The 20,015-nt window shown below is 51.4% G+C and overlaps 2 protein-coding genes across 2 annotated transcripts; both read right to left on the bottom strand.

The window, feature by feature from the left end:
- Positions 1-7,596: 7,596 nt before the first annotated feature.
- Positions 7,597-9,265, bottom strand: MIND_00911600 (L-aminoadipate-semialdehyde dehydrogenase; the record flags this gene model as incomplete). Its single annotated transcript, XM_037365753.1, has 3 exons — positions 8,075-9,265; positions 7,722-8,019; positions 7,597-7,661 (listed from the first exon to the last, which is right to left on the bottom strand). Exons 1-3 carry the CDS (start codon positions 9,248-9,250, stop codon positions 7,597-7,599), a joined length of 1,539 nt encoding a protein of 512 aa, XP_037217165.1. The 5' UTR covers positions 9,251-9,265.
- Positions 9,266-18,586: 9,321 nt separating this feature from the next.
- On the bottom strand, positions 18,587-19,305 carry MIND_00911500 (uncharacterized protein; the record flags this gene model as incomplete). Its single annotated transcript, XM_037365752.1, has 3 exons — positions 18,587-18,633; positions 18,700-19,032; positions 19,083-19,305. 3 exons carry the CDS (start codon positions 19,303-19,305, stop codon positions 18,587-18,589), a joined length of 603 nt encoding a protein of 200 aa, XP_037217164.1.
- Positions 19,306-20,015: the final 710 nt, after the last annotated feature.

The following is a 20,015-nucleotide window of genomic DNA, read 5'->3' as shown; positions in this document are numbered from 1 at the left end:
TGCCCAACCTTCCTTATGGCTACCTGCCCTAGTTTTCATCTAGATGTGAGCAGGGCTAGCATGGGTGTGGTACACGCATAACACGCATAATACTAATCTCGCAAGCTTGCCACTTTCCAGTTTCTGGTCACTAAACTTATGCAGGTTTTTTGCATATTAGTTTTTCAGCTCCCTTAGTAGTTATATAGCACCATCTTTCCACTAGCACTGCTTTCACTGCTTTCTTTCAGAGTTTTGAAAGGAAAGGTACGTTGCTGGCAGGCCGTACTGGGCGTCTCAGTATGCTGAATGTGGGGGATTGCAATTGCCTAATTATTTTCTCTTCTACAGTAGCAAGTGCAGCTAATAACACCTCCAGCAATGGCCCATTTAATTATCACCTTTCCTGACAATGTGCAAAAGAGATGGGTAAGACGTCTCGCAATATCCACATTGGGTGTGGTGCTTATGTTACCAACCTTATTGCACAGTACAGAGTCCTGTGATGCGCTTAGAGCTTGCGACTGACTTGATATCCAGAAAATAACAAGTTCTCTTAGTATTGCCCCTGCGTTAAATGTCGTTAACCTGTACAAACAGAACTGCAGGCTGCCTGTCGTCTATGACGAGGAAGCTGATCCATTGGTCATCGAGGAGACTGAGATCATGAAACAAGAGACTGCTGACTGTGACGCAAAGGGCAACAACAGCAAAGTGGAGAATTCCGATATAGAGTTAAAGCACTCAGCCAATCTCTAGGAAAGAATTAGTCCATAAGCCCAGGCATAGAGTGAATCTTTGATAGATAAAAGAGGTTATGCCCATTGTTAAGGAATCCATTCCCAACCCCGGAGTTACTTATAAAGTCCTTAGGATCATCTCACTCAATGTGTAGCTCGGTACCCAACAAAACCTTGATTTCTCCATCACACACAGTTTAACACCTGTAATTGATTCTGTAATTTGAGGAATACTAACCAGATTTCCTCTATGCCAAATCTGGACTCTCCTCTGCTGCCACCATTCCGTGAATCTCCACCAAAGACGACATAATAATTGCCTAATCAATATAAGTGAACAACTAAGAGCCTTATTTCGAAATGTTAAACAACTTATATTGATTCAAAGAGTGAAACATAATAAAATACTGTGTAAGATCATTGGTATCTTGTTCAGTCGATTGACTCTACTCCTGCATCTACAAAACTTACCCTTGTTCCTAATTTTCGACAATGCATCTGCTAGTTCTGAAGTTATCAACATATTAAAAAGGTTGGTAGGGTGTAGCTGGATAATCATCCTGCTGTATGTTTCTATAGTCACCTTGCCATTTTGAAATTGATAGAGGGGTGTGTTGCTAGCCCACTAGAAAATGTTAGTCCTGTAAATTTAAATCATTTAACTAAGATGAGTAAATTTAAAATTTGAAAGGACTAGTTTCAGAGTCTAGTGACTCTGGTTAATAGGTTATGTGGCAACGTTAAAGTAGTTATATACCATGTGAACGATGTGTCAAAGACATTATATGTTCCTTAATTTCCTTAGCTCTGTTTTTATCCCTATATTTATGTCAGTGTGTTACTTAGAGCTAGGGATTAACTTCGGTGCCAAGAGGTTGAGTGTTGATTGCTGACAATCTCCAGTCGAATTGCAGAAGCTCATCTAAGATAGGATTGAGCGTGGGTGGTTTGACTTCAGAACAGTGTTCGTCTAAAGGCCTTCAAAATTAGTTGGGGTCCAGCTTAAGATCTTTAAAAGGGCAAAGGCCTTATAGCTAAAGGCCTTTACAGAGGTTACATAATTTAACTGATAAATAAATAAATGAATAAAATAAAATAAAATGAAAATATTTATAAACACTCAGTAACTAGTCTTGATACTTGTCTTTTAACCGTATTTTGACTTGTTATCACTGCTTTGCCACAATTATTAACATAGTCTATTTTTTTTAATCATATAAACCTATAGACCTTGACTCTCTGGCAAAGGTGGCAGGGAGAGCAGAGGTATTAGTTGGGATGAAGAATACATGCCATATATAAGCTAAATATAAGCCTGTCCATTATAGATTATGTGATTTTTAAAGGCTTTTGAGAAGACCTTTGCCTTACTTAAAAAAACTAAAGGACTTCACCCTTTAGGCGAACACTGCTTTGGGAGGAAAGGATCTGCTTAACAGCAGGTCTCTAGACAGCATTTGTGGGTTATCTAGTGTTGTAGATCATTTATCCTCTTTCGTAACAGCATCTGGGGTGCTCTCCACCAGAGTTGTTTCCAAATCAGCAACTGTGTCTGGTTTTGCCACCACCTAGATATAGGAATGCTGGTGACCTGCATAAGGCTGCTAGGCAAAGCAGGATATGCAAATAGTGGTGTCTGGACATTTTCTATTGTGGTGCATCTTCACTATCCTCTCTGCTGTAATGTAGCTACAGCTACCACACATAGCGCAATCCAGCTTCACTTTCACTCTAAAAAGCAATGGTGTAGGAGAAGGCGATTTCTAAAAGTCGGGGAGATCAGATTAAAGGAGGTATAGATTGCAGCTATAGGAGCATGGGAAATAAAATCATCACTTTCTGAGTGATCTTTGGGAGCATTCCCTGTGGTCAAGCTTGAGCTTACCTAAGACAGCCTCTTTGAGGGACGCCCCAGCTATAACCAGCCCCTTCTAGACCTTGAGGACAGAGTCCCAGAGTAAAAAGTAGAGGAAATTTTAAATGTAAGGATAAGGTATAAACGACTAAATTACTTCATCAGATGGAAAGGCTATAACATTTTGCATGACTAGTGGGTCCACTTTGACTGCGTCTTTGCTTTAGAGAAAATTGCAGAGTTCCATTGCAAGTACCCTGGCAAACCACAACACATTGCCTCTGCGATCTTTGACATGATTCCATTTTGGTCAATGTGTTGGGATGCCACATTCTGTGTGTTCGATACATGCACAGGTGCCGTTCTTGTTGCCACAGGGGATTTCTTTTTGGATTTTGGGGATGGAGGAGTGGAATGGGGATAGTAATATGCTAGTTTGGAAATTAAGTGAGATGAGATACAGGTGGATTGGCAGTTTTGCTTATTGGCTGGCAGGTTTCACTGGGGGCACATACTGCGATACCACTGCTACTATGCTCATGGACAGTCCCTGTGGCCATTGGCTGTTGGAAGTATTATCCAATGGTGATAGCAGTGGCTGGGAAGAAGCACCAGCCGCCCTGGCCCGCCCAGGAGCAGGCTGGCAGGAGGCAGCCAGCAGTCAGGTGTCTGTTTGATGCATATGCTGGCGTGGCATAGAATCCAGTTTTACATGCTGTGGTCTTTTGGTTTAGTTTTAGTTTTGGCATGGGATTGGATTGTATCGGGGCCATACTGTAAAAATGTACTGTCAAACAGAAAGGAAAAGAATTGATATATGTTTTCAACTGGATACGACTTTTTGGGGGGTACAACTTGCCACTTTCGGAGTCTTTGGATACGACTTTGCAGAGATTGGATTGCTGAGATGGGCATGTTTGGGGTAGTGCTGGCCAAATATGATTATATTATCTTATGGGCATAATATATTATGATCACATCATATTCAGAGCTTCAACACAATAATATATCTGTAGTATAGTATAACCATATTCAGCGGCAAAATATAAATATGTTATGAATATACTCAACTATAATTTAGTACATATATCTCTTGATATGTTTGACATATTTACTAGCAGAAAAAAATAATAGAAGCATAAGAAACATGCTGGATTGTCAGGCCAACTTCCTTTGGTCTCTCTAACTCCAGTCTTGGATACATTGGACTCCGAAATATAATCAGGGGCATTGCCACTAGTATTAGGTTGGCCAGTAGACACTTGATCAGTGGTTCTACACTATGTTTAATAGGGTCAACCCAAAGTGATCACTCCTGACACTTGTTCCGACCAGGAGTAATGTATGAATCACCATATATAATAGATAATATATGACATTTATCTCAAGTAGGGCTAACTCAGACTAAGATTAATACCATGACTGAGCACATAGACTGAGAAAACAGCTGCAATCATCTACCTAATGATGGTTGAATATTCTGTGACTATAATATGGTATAGTCATAATATAATATAATATATTCAAACATAATCATATTGAAGTGATCCACAAAGGGCATAATATATTCATAATATTCTGAATATATTCAATATTTAATCAACCATAATATAATTCTGGCCAGCACTAGTTTGGTGGATTGGTCTGCTGTGGCCTTGGTGTGCTGAGCCTGGGGAAGGTACATAGGCTCCATGAGCAGAGGTAGTGTGTTGGTATCGTCTCTGCACTACTGTCCTGACCTGATGGGCTGGACACCAGTCAGCATGCAGTACTTACATACTACGCGGTGTTTGGCATGACTCGGAGCTAGGCCGTGCGGTCGGATGTGGAGAACGATGTCTTTTTTTGTGCATTGTTTTTTTCTGCTGCTGATCTTTTAGCTTCGCGGGTGACGGGCGTGCGCGCTGCTTGCCGGCCACCGAGCGTCGGTCGCAACGGGAACGGCGACGAGCGAGGATTGCCGTTAATTGGCGTGGGAGCATCACGGAGCGTGATAGGGGATGCCATGAGGTGCGCCGGATCCAGGGCCGCGTGGCGGCTGGGTGACGGGGCGTCTCTCTTCCCTTCTTGTCCCGACGGCGACCCCCGCTAGTGGCGTTGGGTGTTTGATGATTTACGATTCACGACCACGAGCACGATTTGGACGAAGGACGACACGATGGCCACCCCCGCTGCTGCCTACGGTCTACCCCCACTACCGCTCGCTCCCCGGCCCCGAACCACGCTCGTTCGAACTCCCTGCGCGCGCGCTCCCCGCCTCCGCCCCAAGGCCAAGGTGGCCCCCCGCCCCCGATGGAGCTCGTCGAGGAGGGCCTGTGGCTGCCCCCGCCGGCACGGAGAAGGACAAGGTCGCGTTCCCCGCGTCGTGCGCCCCCTTCCCCGACACCGCCCCCGTCACTCCAGCTGTCACGCGCGATGACGATGAGATGCCCCCGCGCCGCGTCCGCGTCCGCGCGCGCACGGTGCACGTGCCCACGGTGCAGCCTGAGCCCACAACACCCTGCTCCTCGACGTCGGCTGCGAGCAGATCCCGCCCGCGCCCGCGCCCGCGCGTGCCAAGCCGCGCAAAGCCAAGCGCACGCCCAGCTGCACTACCACTTCCTCCCTGCCGACACCGCAAACGTTTCCCACCACCACGGTTCCCGCCGACGACGCTCCCCCCGCTCCCGCACGCGGAATGGCCCTCGTTCGAGCCCCAGCCGGGGGGGTCGTTCGCGTTAGGGAATTTGAGGTAAATTTAGATCCTTTAACTTTATGACTTAGACAGTCCGCAGAATCCTCAAGCGCGCGCACTCGCGCGAAGATCGGCGGCACAGGCTCCTGCTTACGATCGCTTGCTACGGCAGCTTGCGCGACTTGCGTTCCTTCTCCAACTCCCGTTGTTCAACTCTATGCTCTCATCAAATTGTCCTGCTCGGAAACAACGTCGCTGAGGACCGTTTACGCGCCCCATTCACCACCCCGACGACCCGCGCATCCACACACCCGCACTGCCGGCCTACCGCGTGCACGGCGGCCACGCCCGCAACCACGCCGCCTGCATCACGCTGCGGATGCGCGCGTCGGCGGCGGCGGCGGCGGCGGCGGTCGTGCCCGCGGCGCCCGGTAGCGCGGCACGGACGGCAGTGACGTTTGCGAGGACGGCGGCGAGCGGCCCGATGATTTCCGCGAGCGCCGGCCCGGGGGAGTTCGGCTCGCTGGCGAGCACATCTGGCGGGACCGCGCCGGGGCCACCGAGTATCGCCAGCAGCGTCGTGACGAGCGTATCGTTCAGTCCGGTGAGCGCACCGGCGAGCGCCGCGCCGAGCAGCCCCGGGCCCGTTGGTCGCGGTGTCGCGCAGGGATGTAGTAACGTTGCTGTCCGCGATCGTGAGCTGCCCGTCGGGCGGGAGGATTGCCTGGTGTACGTCATCAGTGATCGCGGGCAGGATGGAGCTGTATTCGGCTTACCTGTTCAAGCTTGCCGATGGCAGCTACGGCCGCGTCTTCCGCCAGCGAGACGACGGTGCGTGCGAGCCCATAGGATACAGCCTCGAGGTCCTTGAGGAACAAAAAGAGGTCCCGGCTGGCGCTTTTGAGCGCCGCTTGCGCCGGGGTCTGCAATGCGTCAATGGCAATGCGCAGGGAGCGGTGTGGCGCCCTACCAGGATGATGCGTTCGATGTCGGGGTGTGGGGATGTGGCGGTGACAGCCCGGGGAGCGACGTGTGCGACAGCGCCACGGCCCGCCGCTGCTGCTCAGTGCTGCGACGAGGCGGACAGCGTTGCGGGCGGAGAACAGGCGCATGGGTGAAGCTTGATCGGGCTGCCGAATACCGTCCTTCTTTCACGCTGGGTATATGGGAAAAGCCCTAGGCCGCCGCAGGCGCTAGCGCGCCAGCAGATGTTCGCAACTGCCATGCTTGGCATCCCGTCCTGCAAGGAGCCGGCGAAGGCGAAGGCGTTGCGTTCCCGCTGCCAGGTAGATAAGTACTGCTTGCGGTAAAAGTTAGACTCCTACTAACAGAGTCGTTAGCGAACGTTGTTGGAGCCTCCGAGCAGGACGTCGATAACGCACCCTTCATCCCCACCTGTTGTTCTCCTCAGTGAGAGGAGACGTGGCATCTTCTACTAGTAACACGCGCAACCCGTTCTCCGCAAGACCAGAATGCTGAGCGCGGGACACAAGCAGGCGGCGTCCGAGGTGTCAGACACCATGTCACAGCGCAACCCAAGTCAAGAAAACCGAGCTCGGAGCCGGCTCCGGATGCCGCGACGAGGCGCACCACCGGGTGCCGACCCCAGCATGCCCACTGCCCAGCATGCTACACCGTACACCTGAGCGCCGTACACCTGTTGTTCGAGCCGCTGTCGAGTTCGACCCCGAGATGCGCAGAGCGGTGGGGCACATGGATGTCGGGACGAAGAAGCGACTGACGTGGCACGTGCGGGTCCGTGCGCGCCACGTCAATCACGCAGATCTTCTCGTCCCTTCCTTCCTTTCCCCCTCCGCCCCGGCCTGATACTCCGCGCCACGGTCTTGATAGCACACTGGCACGGCCGTCGGGTAACGGTGTCGGTGTCGCGTTCGATAGTCTGTGAGCCAGAGGCTGACGAGTACCCGCATTCTTGAATCTTCGTCCGACGCAACGACACCCGATATGGCCCCGCCCTAGCCCTTTGCTGCCGCAACGATAGCAGGGCCGACAAAAAGGTGTACACGGTTCGTGGTTCGTGGGCTGCTGCTATTCGTCCTGTCGGCGCCGCTGACAATCACACCTCTGGCAGGGAGCGTTGCCCGTGGCTAGCACTATAGCGTGGCGCATGCAGAACGAGAGACGATAGCAGCACCTCCGCAGTTGATTTCGACTGCCAATATTACGAATGCCGGTCATATAATTGTCCCCGACCATCGCATTTTCCCCGGACAACGATTTGCCTTAATGTTAACACTTTGAAGTTTGAACTACAACAAAGTGTTTCTTTTTTTGCTGGGAGGCTTCAACGACAAGCAATGTACGCCATACGACGCAAATACATTAGCCTATAGCCTCAGGCCTTCATCCACCCACATCTGCTCGACTGCACGCTGAATGCGTTCATAGCTAGCTGCAAGACCATCATCCATGTCATTGCCGCGCCGGTCATTGCTCAGAAGGGACCACACACCTATGTTCTCCGCAGCGAATGCCGCCTCGTCCACCCAGGGTTCTCCGCGGAGCAAACCCGTCGCCGCCGCGCGACACTGCCATCGGAGCGCAAACGAGGCCGCATCCACGCCAATCGCTGTGAGCGTCGGAGTCGCTGCGGCAACGGCGGCTGCAACGGCGGGAAGGTCGAAGTCGGTGTGGGCCAGCTGTTGGGGCCATGCGGGGCTGCAGAAGAGGAAGTGCCATTTGAGCACGAGGGTCTGCAGGGTTGGCGCAAGCGAGTGCGGGGCGCAAAGACTCTGTAAGTAGGATGGCGCCTGGGGGATGTCGATGTCGTCAGCGATTGAAATCACACGACTAGAGGCCACACACGAGTTTACTCTCCTCCGAGGCGTCCGGCGCGTCCTCTCCCCTGAACACCCGTTGGAAATTGATCTTCAATGAGCGCAGCGCAGGCAGACAGGCCCACATAGGCGCGAGGAGAGATGCCTTCGCGGTTGGCACGTCGAGCGAAAGACACACCAGCAGCGGGTGGGCCGTTTGTATCAGCTTGCACAGTGTTGAGATATTATCTCCCGCCGGAAAGTGAAGCGTCCTGAGGGCGGATTTATCCCCATAGAGGAAAAGCTCCACCAGGGCAGAAGACCCAGTTGACAGATGCGCAACGGTGCTGACCAACGACCGGCACCCTGAAACAATGTCTGGGATGGCTGGATGCGCGCTAGATATGCCCACAATAGTCAAATCTTGGAGCACAGGGAACTTGGGAAGCAGGGAAGCAAACACTGGCTGGACGGTAAGGTTGGGGTAGATTCTGACGTGGGTGACGGTGGGAAATGTAGGGATGTCGTGTGGGTCCTCGCTCCATGCACGTAGATTGCAGGACAGGTCCAGCTCTTTCAGCATTGCAGAGCCGAAGAATGGTCGATACGCAGCAAGGGTGGCGCTGGTGGTCACGGTGTGCTGGGATTCTATCTTCAGCACTAATTTCCGCAGCTTCGCCAAAGCTCTGGTGTTTTCAAAAGCCACAGGCTGTCGGGAGAAGCGACAGACGATATACAGGACCTCAAGAGACGGCAGCAGATGATAAATGTTGGACAATGCATCGGTCGGCAGGGTGACATCGTCCAGAAGCACATGTTTGAGTTTCGTGAAGCGAGACAAGCGCGAGAAGAAGGTATGCAGGCCCGAGAGCCGCATTGCGGCCTCCTCGTTATCCTCCGCGACCAATGAATCTCGGGAACGCGAAGCCCGAATTGTGCAGGACCGGACTAAGGGGGCGATAGAGTTGGATGTCCAAGTATCCAGAATGGAGGCGGCACGTTGGAGCTCTTCTCCCCCCAATAGATGATAGATGATATCCCAGCCCCCGTCTCGTCGACCCATACTGCAGCCATAGGGTACGAACTCGAAATGCGCGAAGAGCAATGGCCGTGCGAGGGCGGCGAAGGCACGGCTTGTCTCCGTGACAGATGCAAGTGCAGCTGTTGGAAGAGCTTTGAAAACCTCCAGCCAGAGTTCCGGCGGCGTCGACAAGGACGTTGGCATGGATGGTGGTGGTTGTGTGAAGAGAAGAGATGGCATGACTAAGCACGGCAACGATCGCGTATTCGGATCACATATTTGATGTGCTAGCGCATCATGTGACTTTCCCCATCACTTTGCCTGAACCACCACCACGCGAATCGTGTCCGATAGCCTCAGGTGAGTGACTCTCGCTGCTTAGCGAGAGGGCACTCACCATGTACAGAGTCCCCCCGAGCTCGTTGAAATCATCATCAGTTGCATTGACCACTGCATTGTGCAGACCCTCAAGGCCTCCGCTGTTGTCTGCTAGTGCTGGCCAGAATTATATTATCGTTGATTAAATATTGAATATATTCTAGATATTATGAATATTTTATGCCCTTAACGCATCACTTGAATATGATTATGTTTGAATATGTTATATTATATTATGACTATACTATATTATAGTCATAGAATATTCAACTATAATCAGGTGGATGATCACAGCTAATTTCTCAGTCCATGTGCTCAGTCATAGTACTAATCTTAGTCTGAGTTAGCCACATATTATCTATTATATATGGTGATTTATACATTACTCCTAGTAGGAACAAGTGTCAAAAGTGATCACTTTGGGTTGACCCTATTAAACATAGTGTAGAAGCCCTGATCAAGTGTCTAGTGACCAACCTAATCCTGGTGGTAATACCCCTGATTGTATTTTGAGGGTCCTATGTATCCAATGCTGGAATTAGATAGGCCCAAAAGGAAGTTGCCCTGACAATCTAGCATGTATTTTATGTTTTTAATCTTTTTCTAGCAGCAAATATGTCAGATATATCAAGAGATATGCATACTAGATTATATTTGAATATATTCATAATATATTTATATTAGTCAGTTTGCGCTAGCCACTGGACAGCTACAGGGTGGTGTTTTGATGTTGCGCATCGGGTGGCTCCCAGTGGCTGTGTGACGTTATTGATCCTGCCTTCTGCCTCCATGGAGGTTGCTCTTCTGGCTTCTATGCATTGCTCGGCGATCTGCTTGATGCACAGGATCAAAAGTGGATTCAACGCCAAGGAAGGTTCCGCCCCGGTGGCTGGGTCAATCTAGATGATCTCGGTGATGACATTTGGCTTCAACAGTTCAGGTGGGTGTTTATATGGTGCAAGGAGGTGAAAATACCGAGGTTCTGGATTAAGATTCACCTGCGGAGAAGCCAAACGCTTAGCTGTTGTTCTTGATCTCCCCGAGATCATCCGCTGTCCCGAATCATGCGATATGGAGGAACGACTTACTGCACTGTGTATGCTGCTCTGCCGACTCATTCATGGATCCCGCCTGGTGGATGTTGAGATGCAGTTTGGCTGGGAGCGCTCTCGCTTCTCCCGTATCACTTGTCTCACCGCAACACACATCTGGGATCGTTGGAAGCATCTCCTTCGCTTCAACCCGTATCGCCTAACGTGGGAGAAGTTGGCAGAGTTTGGCACTATCTTTCAGCGACGAGGTGGACCTTTTGACTGTGTCTGTGCACTGATCGATGGGACACTTCGTAAAATCGCACGGCCAGTCACAAACCAGCGACTCATATACAACAGCTGGAAGTGTATCCACTGCCTCAAGTATCACGCTGTCATCATGCCTGATGAGATTGTTATTCACATGTATGGGCTGTGGAGGGACGATGTCATGACGAGACTGTCTACTGACAGAGTGGTCTTGCTGCAATCCTCAACCAACACTTCAACAAACCCAACAGTGACTCACTCTTTGTGTACGGTGACCCTGCCTACCATGTATCTGCGAATATCATGGCGGGGTATGCTGGTGCTGCTCTCAGTGCAGAACAACACCAGCATGAGTGCTAGTCGAGAGGCTGTTGAGTAGTGCTTCAAGGAAGTCGTTCAGCAGCTTCCGTTTTTGGACTTCTCCAAAAACCACAAGCTGCTCCTCTCCCCTTGTGGGCTTTACTATTTGGTGGCAATTTTACTTGGAAATGTTCATACCATCCTCCACCGACTCCAAACTCCACACAGTTCTTTGACTGCTATCCACCTTCTCTGGAGGAGTATTTCATGGGTGGGCCAGTCAATAATGCGGAGCTTGATGCTTGGGCATTAGGTGCACCATGGATAGAACAGGAAGTCGATGATCAAGTTAATTCAGATTTGAAGTAGTGTATAATACATGTCAATCTTTTGTAGTAAGTGCCATGAGGAGTGCATTGTGCCGTTCAGCCTCCACGAGGCGGCGCTCAGCCTCCTGCCATGCCCGTTTGGCCTTCTCATAGTGTCTGTGTTCGTCTGATTTAACCTGCTTCCACTGCATGTCCATGAGGCTCGCCTGTGCAGTGGCAAGAGCCCCCAATCCATCCACCATGTTTGTCTGCAGCGCCAGCATGCACTCTTGATAGGCAGATAGGCAACCGTCTCCTCGTGTCGCTAGGCATCGAGTGCCCGTGCATCCTTGAGCAGCTTCGCATCCTTCGCAGTGTGCTTCTGAACAATGTTGGTCAGTTGGTTCGGACCGCGCCGACGTTTGGGGGGCTGTCATTTTTTCTTTGTCAGAATCATCCGACACATACGCCCGAGGGCATCTGCGGTTACAAGGTAAGCCAACGATTCAACAGAGGAGAGTCAGCACACACTTTTGTTGGTCTTGCTTCTCCTGCACCATCGCATCCTCGAGCGTCGTCACATCTGTAAGTCTATCCTGCCAAACCAAATCCTTCATGGCAGCATCCTGAATCTCCAGGCCTCCCTGCATCTCAACCTCCTTCCTCTTGGTTGCTGCCAAGGACTTCTTGATCCTTGCTTCAGAGCGAGCTTTGAGGAGCAAGACGATATGGGTTAAGAGCTGTGGCGCAGACTTAGACACGAGATAAACTAGCTTAGCTTATCTTATGTATCCCTTGACTTAGTCAACACTTATCTTAAGCCAAGAACTTAAGCATAAGGAAACTTAACTTTTATAGCCACTTACATATTAGGATGGTCTATTCAGGATTTTCTTAAGCTTTTGCAGGGCTAATCTTAAGATCTTATCTTAAGTGTGAGAATTTCCTTATTTAGACTCCTCCCCAATCCCCTGGTGTCGAGTTGCGCTCAACAACAGCTCGACGCGTTGTCCTCGGTCACATGCTTCCCAAGTGTGTTTTCCTCCTACTGGGGCGCCTGTTCCCTATCGTCACGTGCTGCATGTTGCAGGCCCGTGGTGGCCCAACACCAGTGCCGGAGCGGACGGGCTGGGTCTTATCTGTGACAGTGTACACCACTATATGCATAGTGATTGAATGTATCTGCTTGTAGCTGTATGTGCCGCGGAGCTGTGCCTTGGACTCGTGCTCACCGTTCGACCTGGCCGTGCGCACTTTCATCTGTTGTAATGTTGTTTTTTTCTCATTCTTTTCTTCTCTTTGGCTGGGGCCATTTTGCTTCGTTCCACTGGGTGGTTCGGGTCCCTCGTATCAGTACTAGTGTATTGCACTAACGGAGTGAGAGTCACGCCTCCCGCAATGAGCTCAGACTCAGACTCGGACTTGTGAAGTGCAGTGTACCGTTCGACATGGCGGGGGGGGGTCAAGATCCTTATCAGGCACATAGGGTGGGGGAGGAGGGGCCCCAGGGGTAGCAAAAAAAACTGTTTGTATAAAGATTCTTGGAAACAAATATAGGCCCATATCCATTAAAAATATACTCACAAGGGGGGAGGGGGGTCCTAGAGGGTTGGGAAAAAAAGAAATCCAACCCTATATCTGAAATTTGAAGGTTGAAGCCCCCCTTGGACGTGGCCGCGCAATGCTGCCAGGTCGGAGTATGTACAAGTAGTCCTGTTTTTGCATCGTCAGGTCTAGATGACCAGTAGCATGTGTTTGGTGTCAATGACCTTTGTAAATCCTCCTTTCTTGCGACCATCTGTGCATTTTTATGAACGGTCCGCTAACCGTTGTTGTTATTGTCATGCTGCTCGGCTTCCTAGCTTTCCAGCAATACCCATAACATGAGGCCAACCTCCAGACACCACTGCGTAACTCCTTTAATGAGATAATCACAATCTATAGTCGAGTTGGACGGTTGGACGGTTGGACGGTTGCGGGTTAAGGTTGCTGCGATCTGCAGCCAAGCCTCGGTTTCCATTGAGTCAGGCCTCCCGTTTAATCGCACTTCCACATGCCCTCGTCCTTGCCTAAGGTCCGAAATCGCGTTCCAATGCTGTCAGCGGTTGATCCATTCGTAGCCTGGTTGAACTGTCGTCGGAGTGTTCTGAGTTCGAGTCCCAAACGCGTACTGAACCGAATATGCCTTTTAGTTTACACTCCCTTTTAGTATATATAAAGGATTGGATGGATCCTCTATGTTTGTTTGGGCTCTGCTGTTGTTTTGGTTGTTATAAGAGTTGTTCTAAACAGCCAGTTGCTATCAACAACGGTCGAGTCGAAACGCCTCTTCGCAGATATCTCCCTAACTGGCCATTCGGGACTCTTGCCAGTTCTTAGACGTGTACTGTACCCATGAAACGAGCAAAAACGGTGGTTTTCTGTGTATGTTCCAAAATGCGGCTTATCAGCGGCCCGGGGTTGATGTTAACGGCACTGGCATGGCAGGCGACCATGACATTGTTCTCCACAACAAGGTACAGGTCAGGTGGGCACTCGTGCACCGAGCTTGCCGACCCCCATCCACAATGCATGGTGGCCCCAGAACTAGAGCCAGAGCCAGAACGGCGAGTCCACAGTAGCCAGGCCTAAGCCGGCATGGTTGTTCAGCACAGCCCGACTCTAGCGAATAGGAATATAAATCAGTTAATTTAATTTCTAGGCTTGTCCTGCGCTGCTGTACACTGCGGCTGACTTGGATGCTCTGTCATACCATCTTCGAGGTCCAGAGGGGGTTTGTGGTCACTGGGGTGTCTATTAAGTCCTGTGGCGACCAGAGGACTAGAGTCGGAAACGGAATCGAAATCGGAATGCACTTGGGGGCGGACACCGCAGAAGGATGTTATAGTAATTATTGAGCTTTATTCAACCCTACATTCTGGACTTAGTGCGAAAATTCTGTTAGAAAAACTCAATATTATTATGAGCATACGCGTTGATAAGCCGCAGTCTGGGACAGACCAGGAAACGACTATTTTTGTCGATTTTGTTGCTCAGCGCACATCTCAGAGTTGACATGAGTCCCGAATGGTCAACTAGGGAGATATCTGCACAAGAATCAGTCAAAATCCAGTCAAAATCTATCAAATCGCTCTCAGTGATTCCAAAATCTTGACCAGGAAAAGTTCGCAGAGCCCGTTTCTCGCTAGAATCTATCCAATTCTATGCAAAATACCCAAAGGGAGTGTATTCTAAAAGGCATATTCGGTTTGGCGCTCAGTGGAGACTCGAAATCGACAACTCCTAGACAAGGGACACCCCTATCTCTGTTGGTATCGACGACTGACATCATTGGAACGTGGTTTTGGATCATGCTGGAGGATCGAGAGTGCCAAGGGACGGTTAAACGGCGAAAACCTACTCAATTGATTGGGGCCTGGACCTGTGATCAACAGCGACTCTAAAACACTGTCGAGGAACAGATCATCTGAACATTGGAAATGCGCCAGGAGAGTTGGGACAACCACCGCTGAGGCCATATGCACAAGATACGAGTTATGGGTGTCAATCGAAAGCTGGGAAGCAGAGCTATCCACTTATCCTACTCAAGATCAAGGGATTCTTCACAAACCAAACTAGATGGTCGCGAACACGGAAGATTTACACAGGTCATTGACTCCAATGCACGCGATACCAGTCATCTGGACCTGGATTTTCGACTCTGGGCCGTATGGTGAAACGATACCTATACAATTATGCACATGGACGACTTTTCTTACTCGAGATTTTCCCTGATTCTATCAATTTCTGTTTAGTATTTATATCTCTGTTTTGTATTTGGCAGGTTCACGGATTGCCCCGCTCTACTAGGTGCATCTGGGGATCTAGCTCGTCAATCTATCTTGCTAGCTCTTTCGAAATAGTATCATCGCGTCGGAAGGATTATTGGTTGAGGGTTTCGGTTGCTGAATACAAGAGTTCCGGTTGCTGTTTATTGGGTTTTGGTTGCTGGTCGAGAGTTTAAGGCAGTTAGTTCCTGACTCGAGACAACTCAGAGGGTTTAAGGCAGTTAGTCCTGATCCAACGAGTATAAACTCTCCGGGCATCATATTGGCGCTTCTCTATTGCTGAGTTTCGTCGATAGTACGCTTTGGGGCATGACAAATCAACGTTTTTCGCAAGAAACTCGTATCTACCCTACAACCTTACACATCTGTGCCAAGGCTCTGTTCACAGGGGCCTGTACTCGCACAAGGAGTTGACGATTTTTGGGTTTTTGTGACTTTTCCTACTCGACATTATACATCTTTCTCTCTACTAAAAGTGGAGTTTTGGTTGTTTTTGTTGGTTTGGTTAGTTAGAGAGCTCATTTGCTGTCCCCACTCCGCACTCATCAGCGTTACGTCAGGTGGCCATGTATAAGGAGATTTATTCAACCCTCTACCAAGAATTATTCAGCCCTCAGGGCATTCTGAAAAAAACTGAGCCTTATCAGTGCCACCCGGGCACTATACCACTGATAATGTACAGTGCTTTGTGGGCTAAACAGGTGGGGCAACTGTTAGGAAAGGGTTGACACATTTGTGATGACACGGGTGAGAAAGGGGTCAGACTGGAAACGGAGACAGACCGAATCTCTGGGGGTCAAAAGGGAGGTCCCCCTGATACCAAACTAGAAAGAAATTTTGACTTTTTTGTTCACAAAAAATCAGTAAAAAAGTTTCAAATATTCCCTAACATATTTTCTTGCTTCCCAAATGTTTCAGGCTTTCCCAATTTCCGGTCCTTTTAGAAGTGAATACTCAAAATGCAGGTTTACAACATGATATTAAGAGGTTGAAGCAACGTTGAGGCTAGTACAAATCATTCACGCTACAAGTCCATATTGCTATATTGCAAATTTTGCTTATAAAGTCCAAATTCCATTACTTCTTTCTTTTCTACCATCAGGGCACTCAACGCAGTTAATATCAACCCTGCGAACGGCCAGCCTGAGTCGGCCCGGCCCCCGAATCGCGGGCGTTGGGCGCGTAATACGCATCGTATGTGAACTCGGCCTCCGCACCGGATGATCCCCACAGCTCCCCGGTCCCCCATTGGGCGTTGTATTCGAATTCTGGGAACGCCTCTCCCGGGCCAGCGGGGTACAGTGCGGGGTCGTACCAGTCGAACTCGGAGCCGCCCGGCAGTTGGCCTCCGGGAAACGCCAGATCCGGATTGTAGTGCGTCGCGGGCCCGGGCTCCCCATAGTACCCGCCTGCCGTCCCGGGCCAGCTCTGCGCCGACGACGGCTCGGACGTGGACGGCATATGTAACGAGGGGTATGCGTCGGGCGAGGGGTGGTACATTTGCGGAGTCGATCTGGAGTGCGAAGAGACGACGGGGGCGGAGGAAGCCCGCGTGGCGGCACTCCCGCGGCCTACGGGGGTACCGGGCCGCCTGCCCGAGCCCGGCGCGCTGCCGGTGCCTGTGCCCGTGCCGGCGGGATTCATCGGGCGGAAGAGCGGGCTGAAGTTCGGGTCGGCGTACTCGCATGGGAGGCCGCGCTGCCGGCACTGCGCGCACGGGGCGAGCGGGGTGGTTTCGTCGGGCTTGCACTGTCATCGCTATTGGTGACAAAGGCAGCGCGCGAACAGGGGGTGCGTACCTTCACTTTTCGCTGGCGGCACGAAAGACACGCCTTTACGCTCCGCGAGGACATGCCGCGGGGCTGGGCGGGCGTCCGACTGGGGCCACTAGCAGATGCAGCTTCAGACCGGTTGCTGGTGGACGAAGACATTCGGAACTGTCGGGAGATGGGCCTGGGGGATTGTGGTTTTATATGCCTGGTCCTAGCTTCATGCTCTCGTGTCGCTGACCGCAGCGAGCGAACCTGATGAGGGCTGTACGCAGGCCCTCAGAGGGCGTTGGCTCAACAGCTTTCGCCCCCCCGCGCGTGTGCTACATTATCTAATCGAGGGCAACGGCCGACGACGTCCGCTTTAACAGCTTTTGTTTGTGGAACACGGGTGGAACAGATAATCGAGGGCGAGTCCGGTCGATAATGTCCGACGCCTGACGATGATCGCCGATCAGAAGGTCGGATTGACGGGTGGCCGCTGGCTGGTGTGGTCATTGAACGTGGTTGCCCACAGATACCATGTCCGGGCCGTTACTTATCATGTTATATTCACCAGTGGGCTTTGCGAAAAGCCACAGTCTCTGCAGCGGTCCGGAAGCCGCAGCCAATAGCCAATTCCACCCCCACAGAAAATCGGTCGCCAAACAGGGCTGCGACGATCCAGAGCAAGCTGTTAACGCCAAGAGAGCAGATCCCGGGCCGGACGATGGAGGCCGTGATGACGTCTCGACGATCACTGATCTGCGGCAGCGGGACGCCGCCATCGTAGGGAGAGAAGGCGGGGTCGGGCACGCGACGCCGTCCTCGGCGCGCCATCGCATCAGACGGAGGCTTGGCGCACAGCCCGTGCGAAGCTGATTTCTTGCGCCTGAGCGATGATCTTTGGATGATCACCAGACTTGCCAGTGCACGGACAGTCGCCGGCGGCCAACATTGACGAGGATGAAACGGGAGCCGGGGGCCGGTGTGGATATATCACATAGGGGATCGCATGATAACTTGAAGGCTGGGTCGCGTGAAGACAGGACGGAAGCAGACGTGCTTAGGCCGTTGTGCAAAAGAGATGCAGAGACTCCTGGCAAGTATCCTAGTAGCATTCGCGGGTTCAAAAGGGAGGAAGAGCAAAAAGGCACACCGGTATCAGCCTGCGCCTGGACAACGCCTACATCAAGACCCCTATTGCGAGCCATTGGCGGGGCTTGTAAGAATTGACGGAACGGCCGCGCCCACAATGCAGGCCGGCGGACGACGGCATGGGCATAGGTGGCGATGGACGTCAAGCAGAAGAAGGGTGTCACACTCGTCACGTCAACAAATCAGCAAAAAGGGTGTCACACTCGTCACGTCGCTTAATCTCTTTTGCTTCTCTCCACCATGTACTGATAATGAACGCGACTTCGACTTTGTCAAGCTGCGACATTCATAGCTGCCGCACCCTCAGCAGCGTCATCTAGAGCTGCCTGGCAACCATCTTCGCCTGTGTGTGGCTCAAGTGTGGCTGAGAAACTCTCCCTTTCCAATCGGCGAGTTGATTGATCGCCGCATGTACATATTGGCTTCCCATTCCCATGTCGTTCCTCAAGCAGCAAACTATTCCAAGGCAATGGGATCCTATACGATATAGCTACCTACTAGTAGGTTCTCAACGGCAATATCACTTGTCCCCACCTTCAACCTCGGGCTCTTCGACGATTTCCTCGTCTGCGGACAAACATTAAGATGGATTATGGTATGTCTAGGTCAACGCGCGGACACGGCTCTACTTACAGTGTTTCGTGCACAGACTCCCCTCTTCAAAGACTCGTCCACATTTCTGCGCGCCGCACATGTAGCGCCAGAACTGCTCCGACCCTCGCTTCGAAGCGCGTTTGAGCACGATCTCCTTCACGGGCAGGGTCGCCTGGGTGCCCGGGACCTTGCCCGCAATGTGCACGGTGCTCTCGCCGCCGATCTCCAGGGTGCAGCTGTCCCCGCCAGTTCGGACCGACTTCTCCAGCGCGTCGAGCAGCATCAGGCGGCCGGCGGTATCGGTGAGCTTCATGCCGCTGGTTGTTTTGTTGTTCACGAGGAAGACAGTGCCGAGCACCTCTCTGTCACCGTCTGCATGTCATTCAGCGCCTGCTAAGAGGGCAAGGAGTCTATGGCCATACCCAGCAAGACCGTCCACTGCCAGCCCGTGCTTTTCGATGCGTATTTGAGCTTTATGCCCGCGACACGCCCGGATGCAGCGTAGACGTCGTCCGTGGCGAAGGGAACGAAGACGTCGCACTCGGGGAACCGGTCCGGCACCTCGTCGCGCGAGGTGTGCCCGTTCTGGACGAGCCCGCCGAAGAGGTTGATGGCGATGGCGACTTTCTCGATGTTCGAAGACATGTTTGCGATTGCGGAAGACTGCGGTGGAAATTCTGTGACTGGGGTGCGATGGGTGCGTTTCGCTCTGTCCTCCCCCCGCCATCTTACCTCTCTGAAATACCCCCCCCCGGTGCTGTCCACCCAGTCATTTCGTCGCCAGCCCTATATCCGTCGCGCACAAAAGTGGTACCATTTTGACGCTGCACACCTCTACAGTCCAACAACTACTGTACACCGCTGTGCGCAATGCCCCCCTCCGAAATATGCACAAAGTGCCCTCGCTGCTGCACGCGAAGCGCAGCTGTCCAAAAGGGGCAATTTTGCTGCCTGATAAGGAAGGCGGACACAGGCTGTTGAGGGCGGCGCGTAACGAAGCTATGAATATGGATGGGGCGATTGCCAAGCTGGTCAAGGGCGTTTGGGGCGCGTCGAGTCAGAGCCAGTGTGGGCGGCCATGTACCGCGGATGGGCTCACAGCTGGCCTTCGAATGTTTACGATGCGGTCATCGTAGAATGTATCATTCTTCGCACAGCACAGGCGGCGTTTGCGGACACTAGGCTGTGTTTCCGCTGACTCGGGTCGAGCTCGTTATAGCTATTCATACAGTCATGTATGGTGCACAAGCCAGACAGTGCTTACTTTGCCAGTGGTCACCCTGATCGTATGCTTATTTTCGTCAATCGCCTAGCAGACCGTGACAGTAGTAAGCAAGACTCCAACTATTTACTAT

The sequence above is a fragment of the Mycena indigotica genome (genome assembly GCF_014461135.1).
Source record: "Mycena indigotica strain 171206Taipei chromosome Unknown Mind.scaff0008, whole genome shotgun sequence".
In the NCBI taxonomy this organism is placed as follows: domain Eukaryota; kingdom Fungi; phylum Basidiomycota; class Agaricomycetes; order Agaricales; family Mycenaceae; genus Mycena; species Mycena indigotica.
The sequence above is the reverse complement of the archived record's forward strand: the minus strand, read 5'-3'. Positions and strand labels throughout refer to the sequence as shown.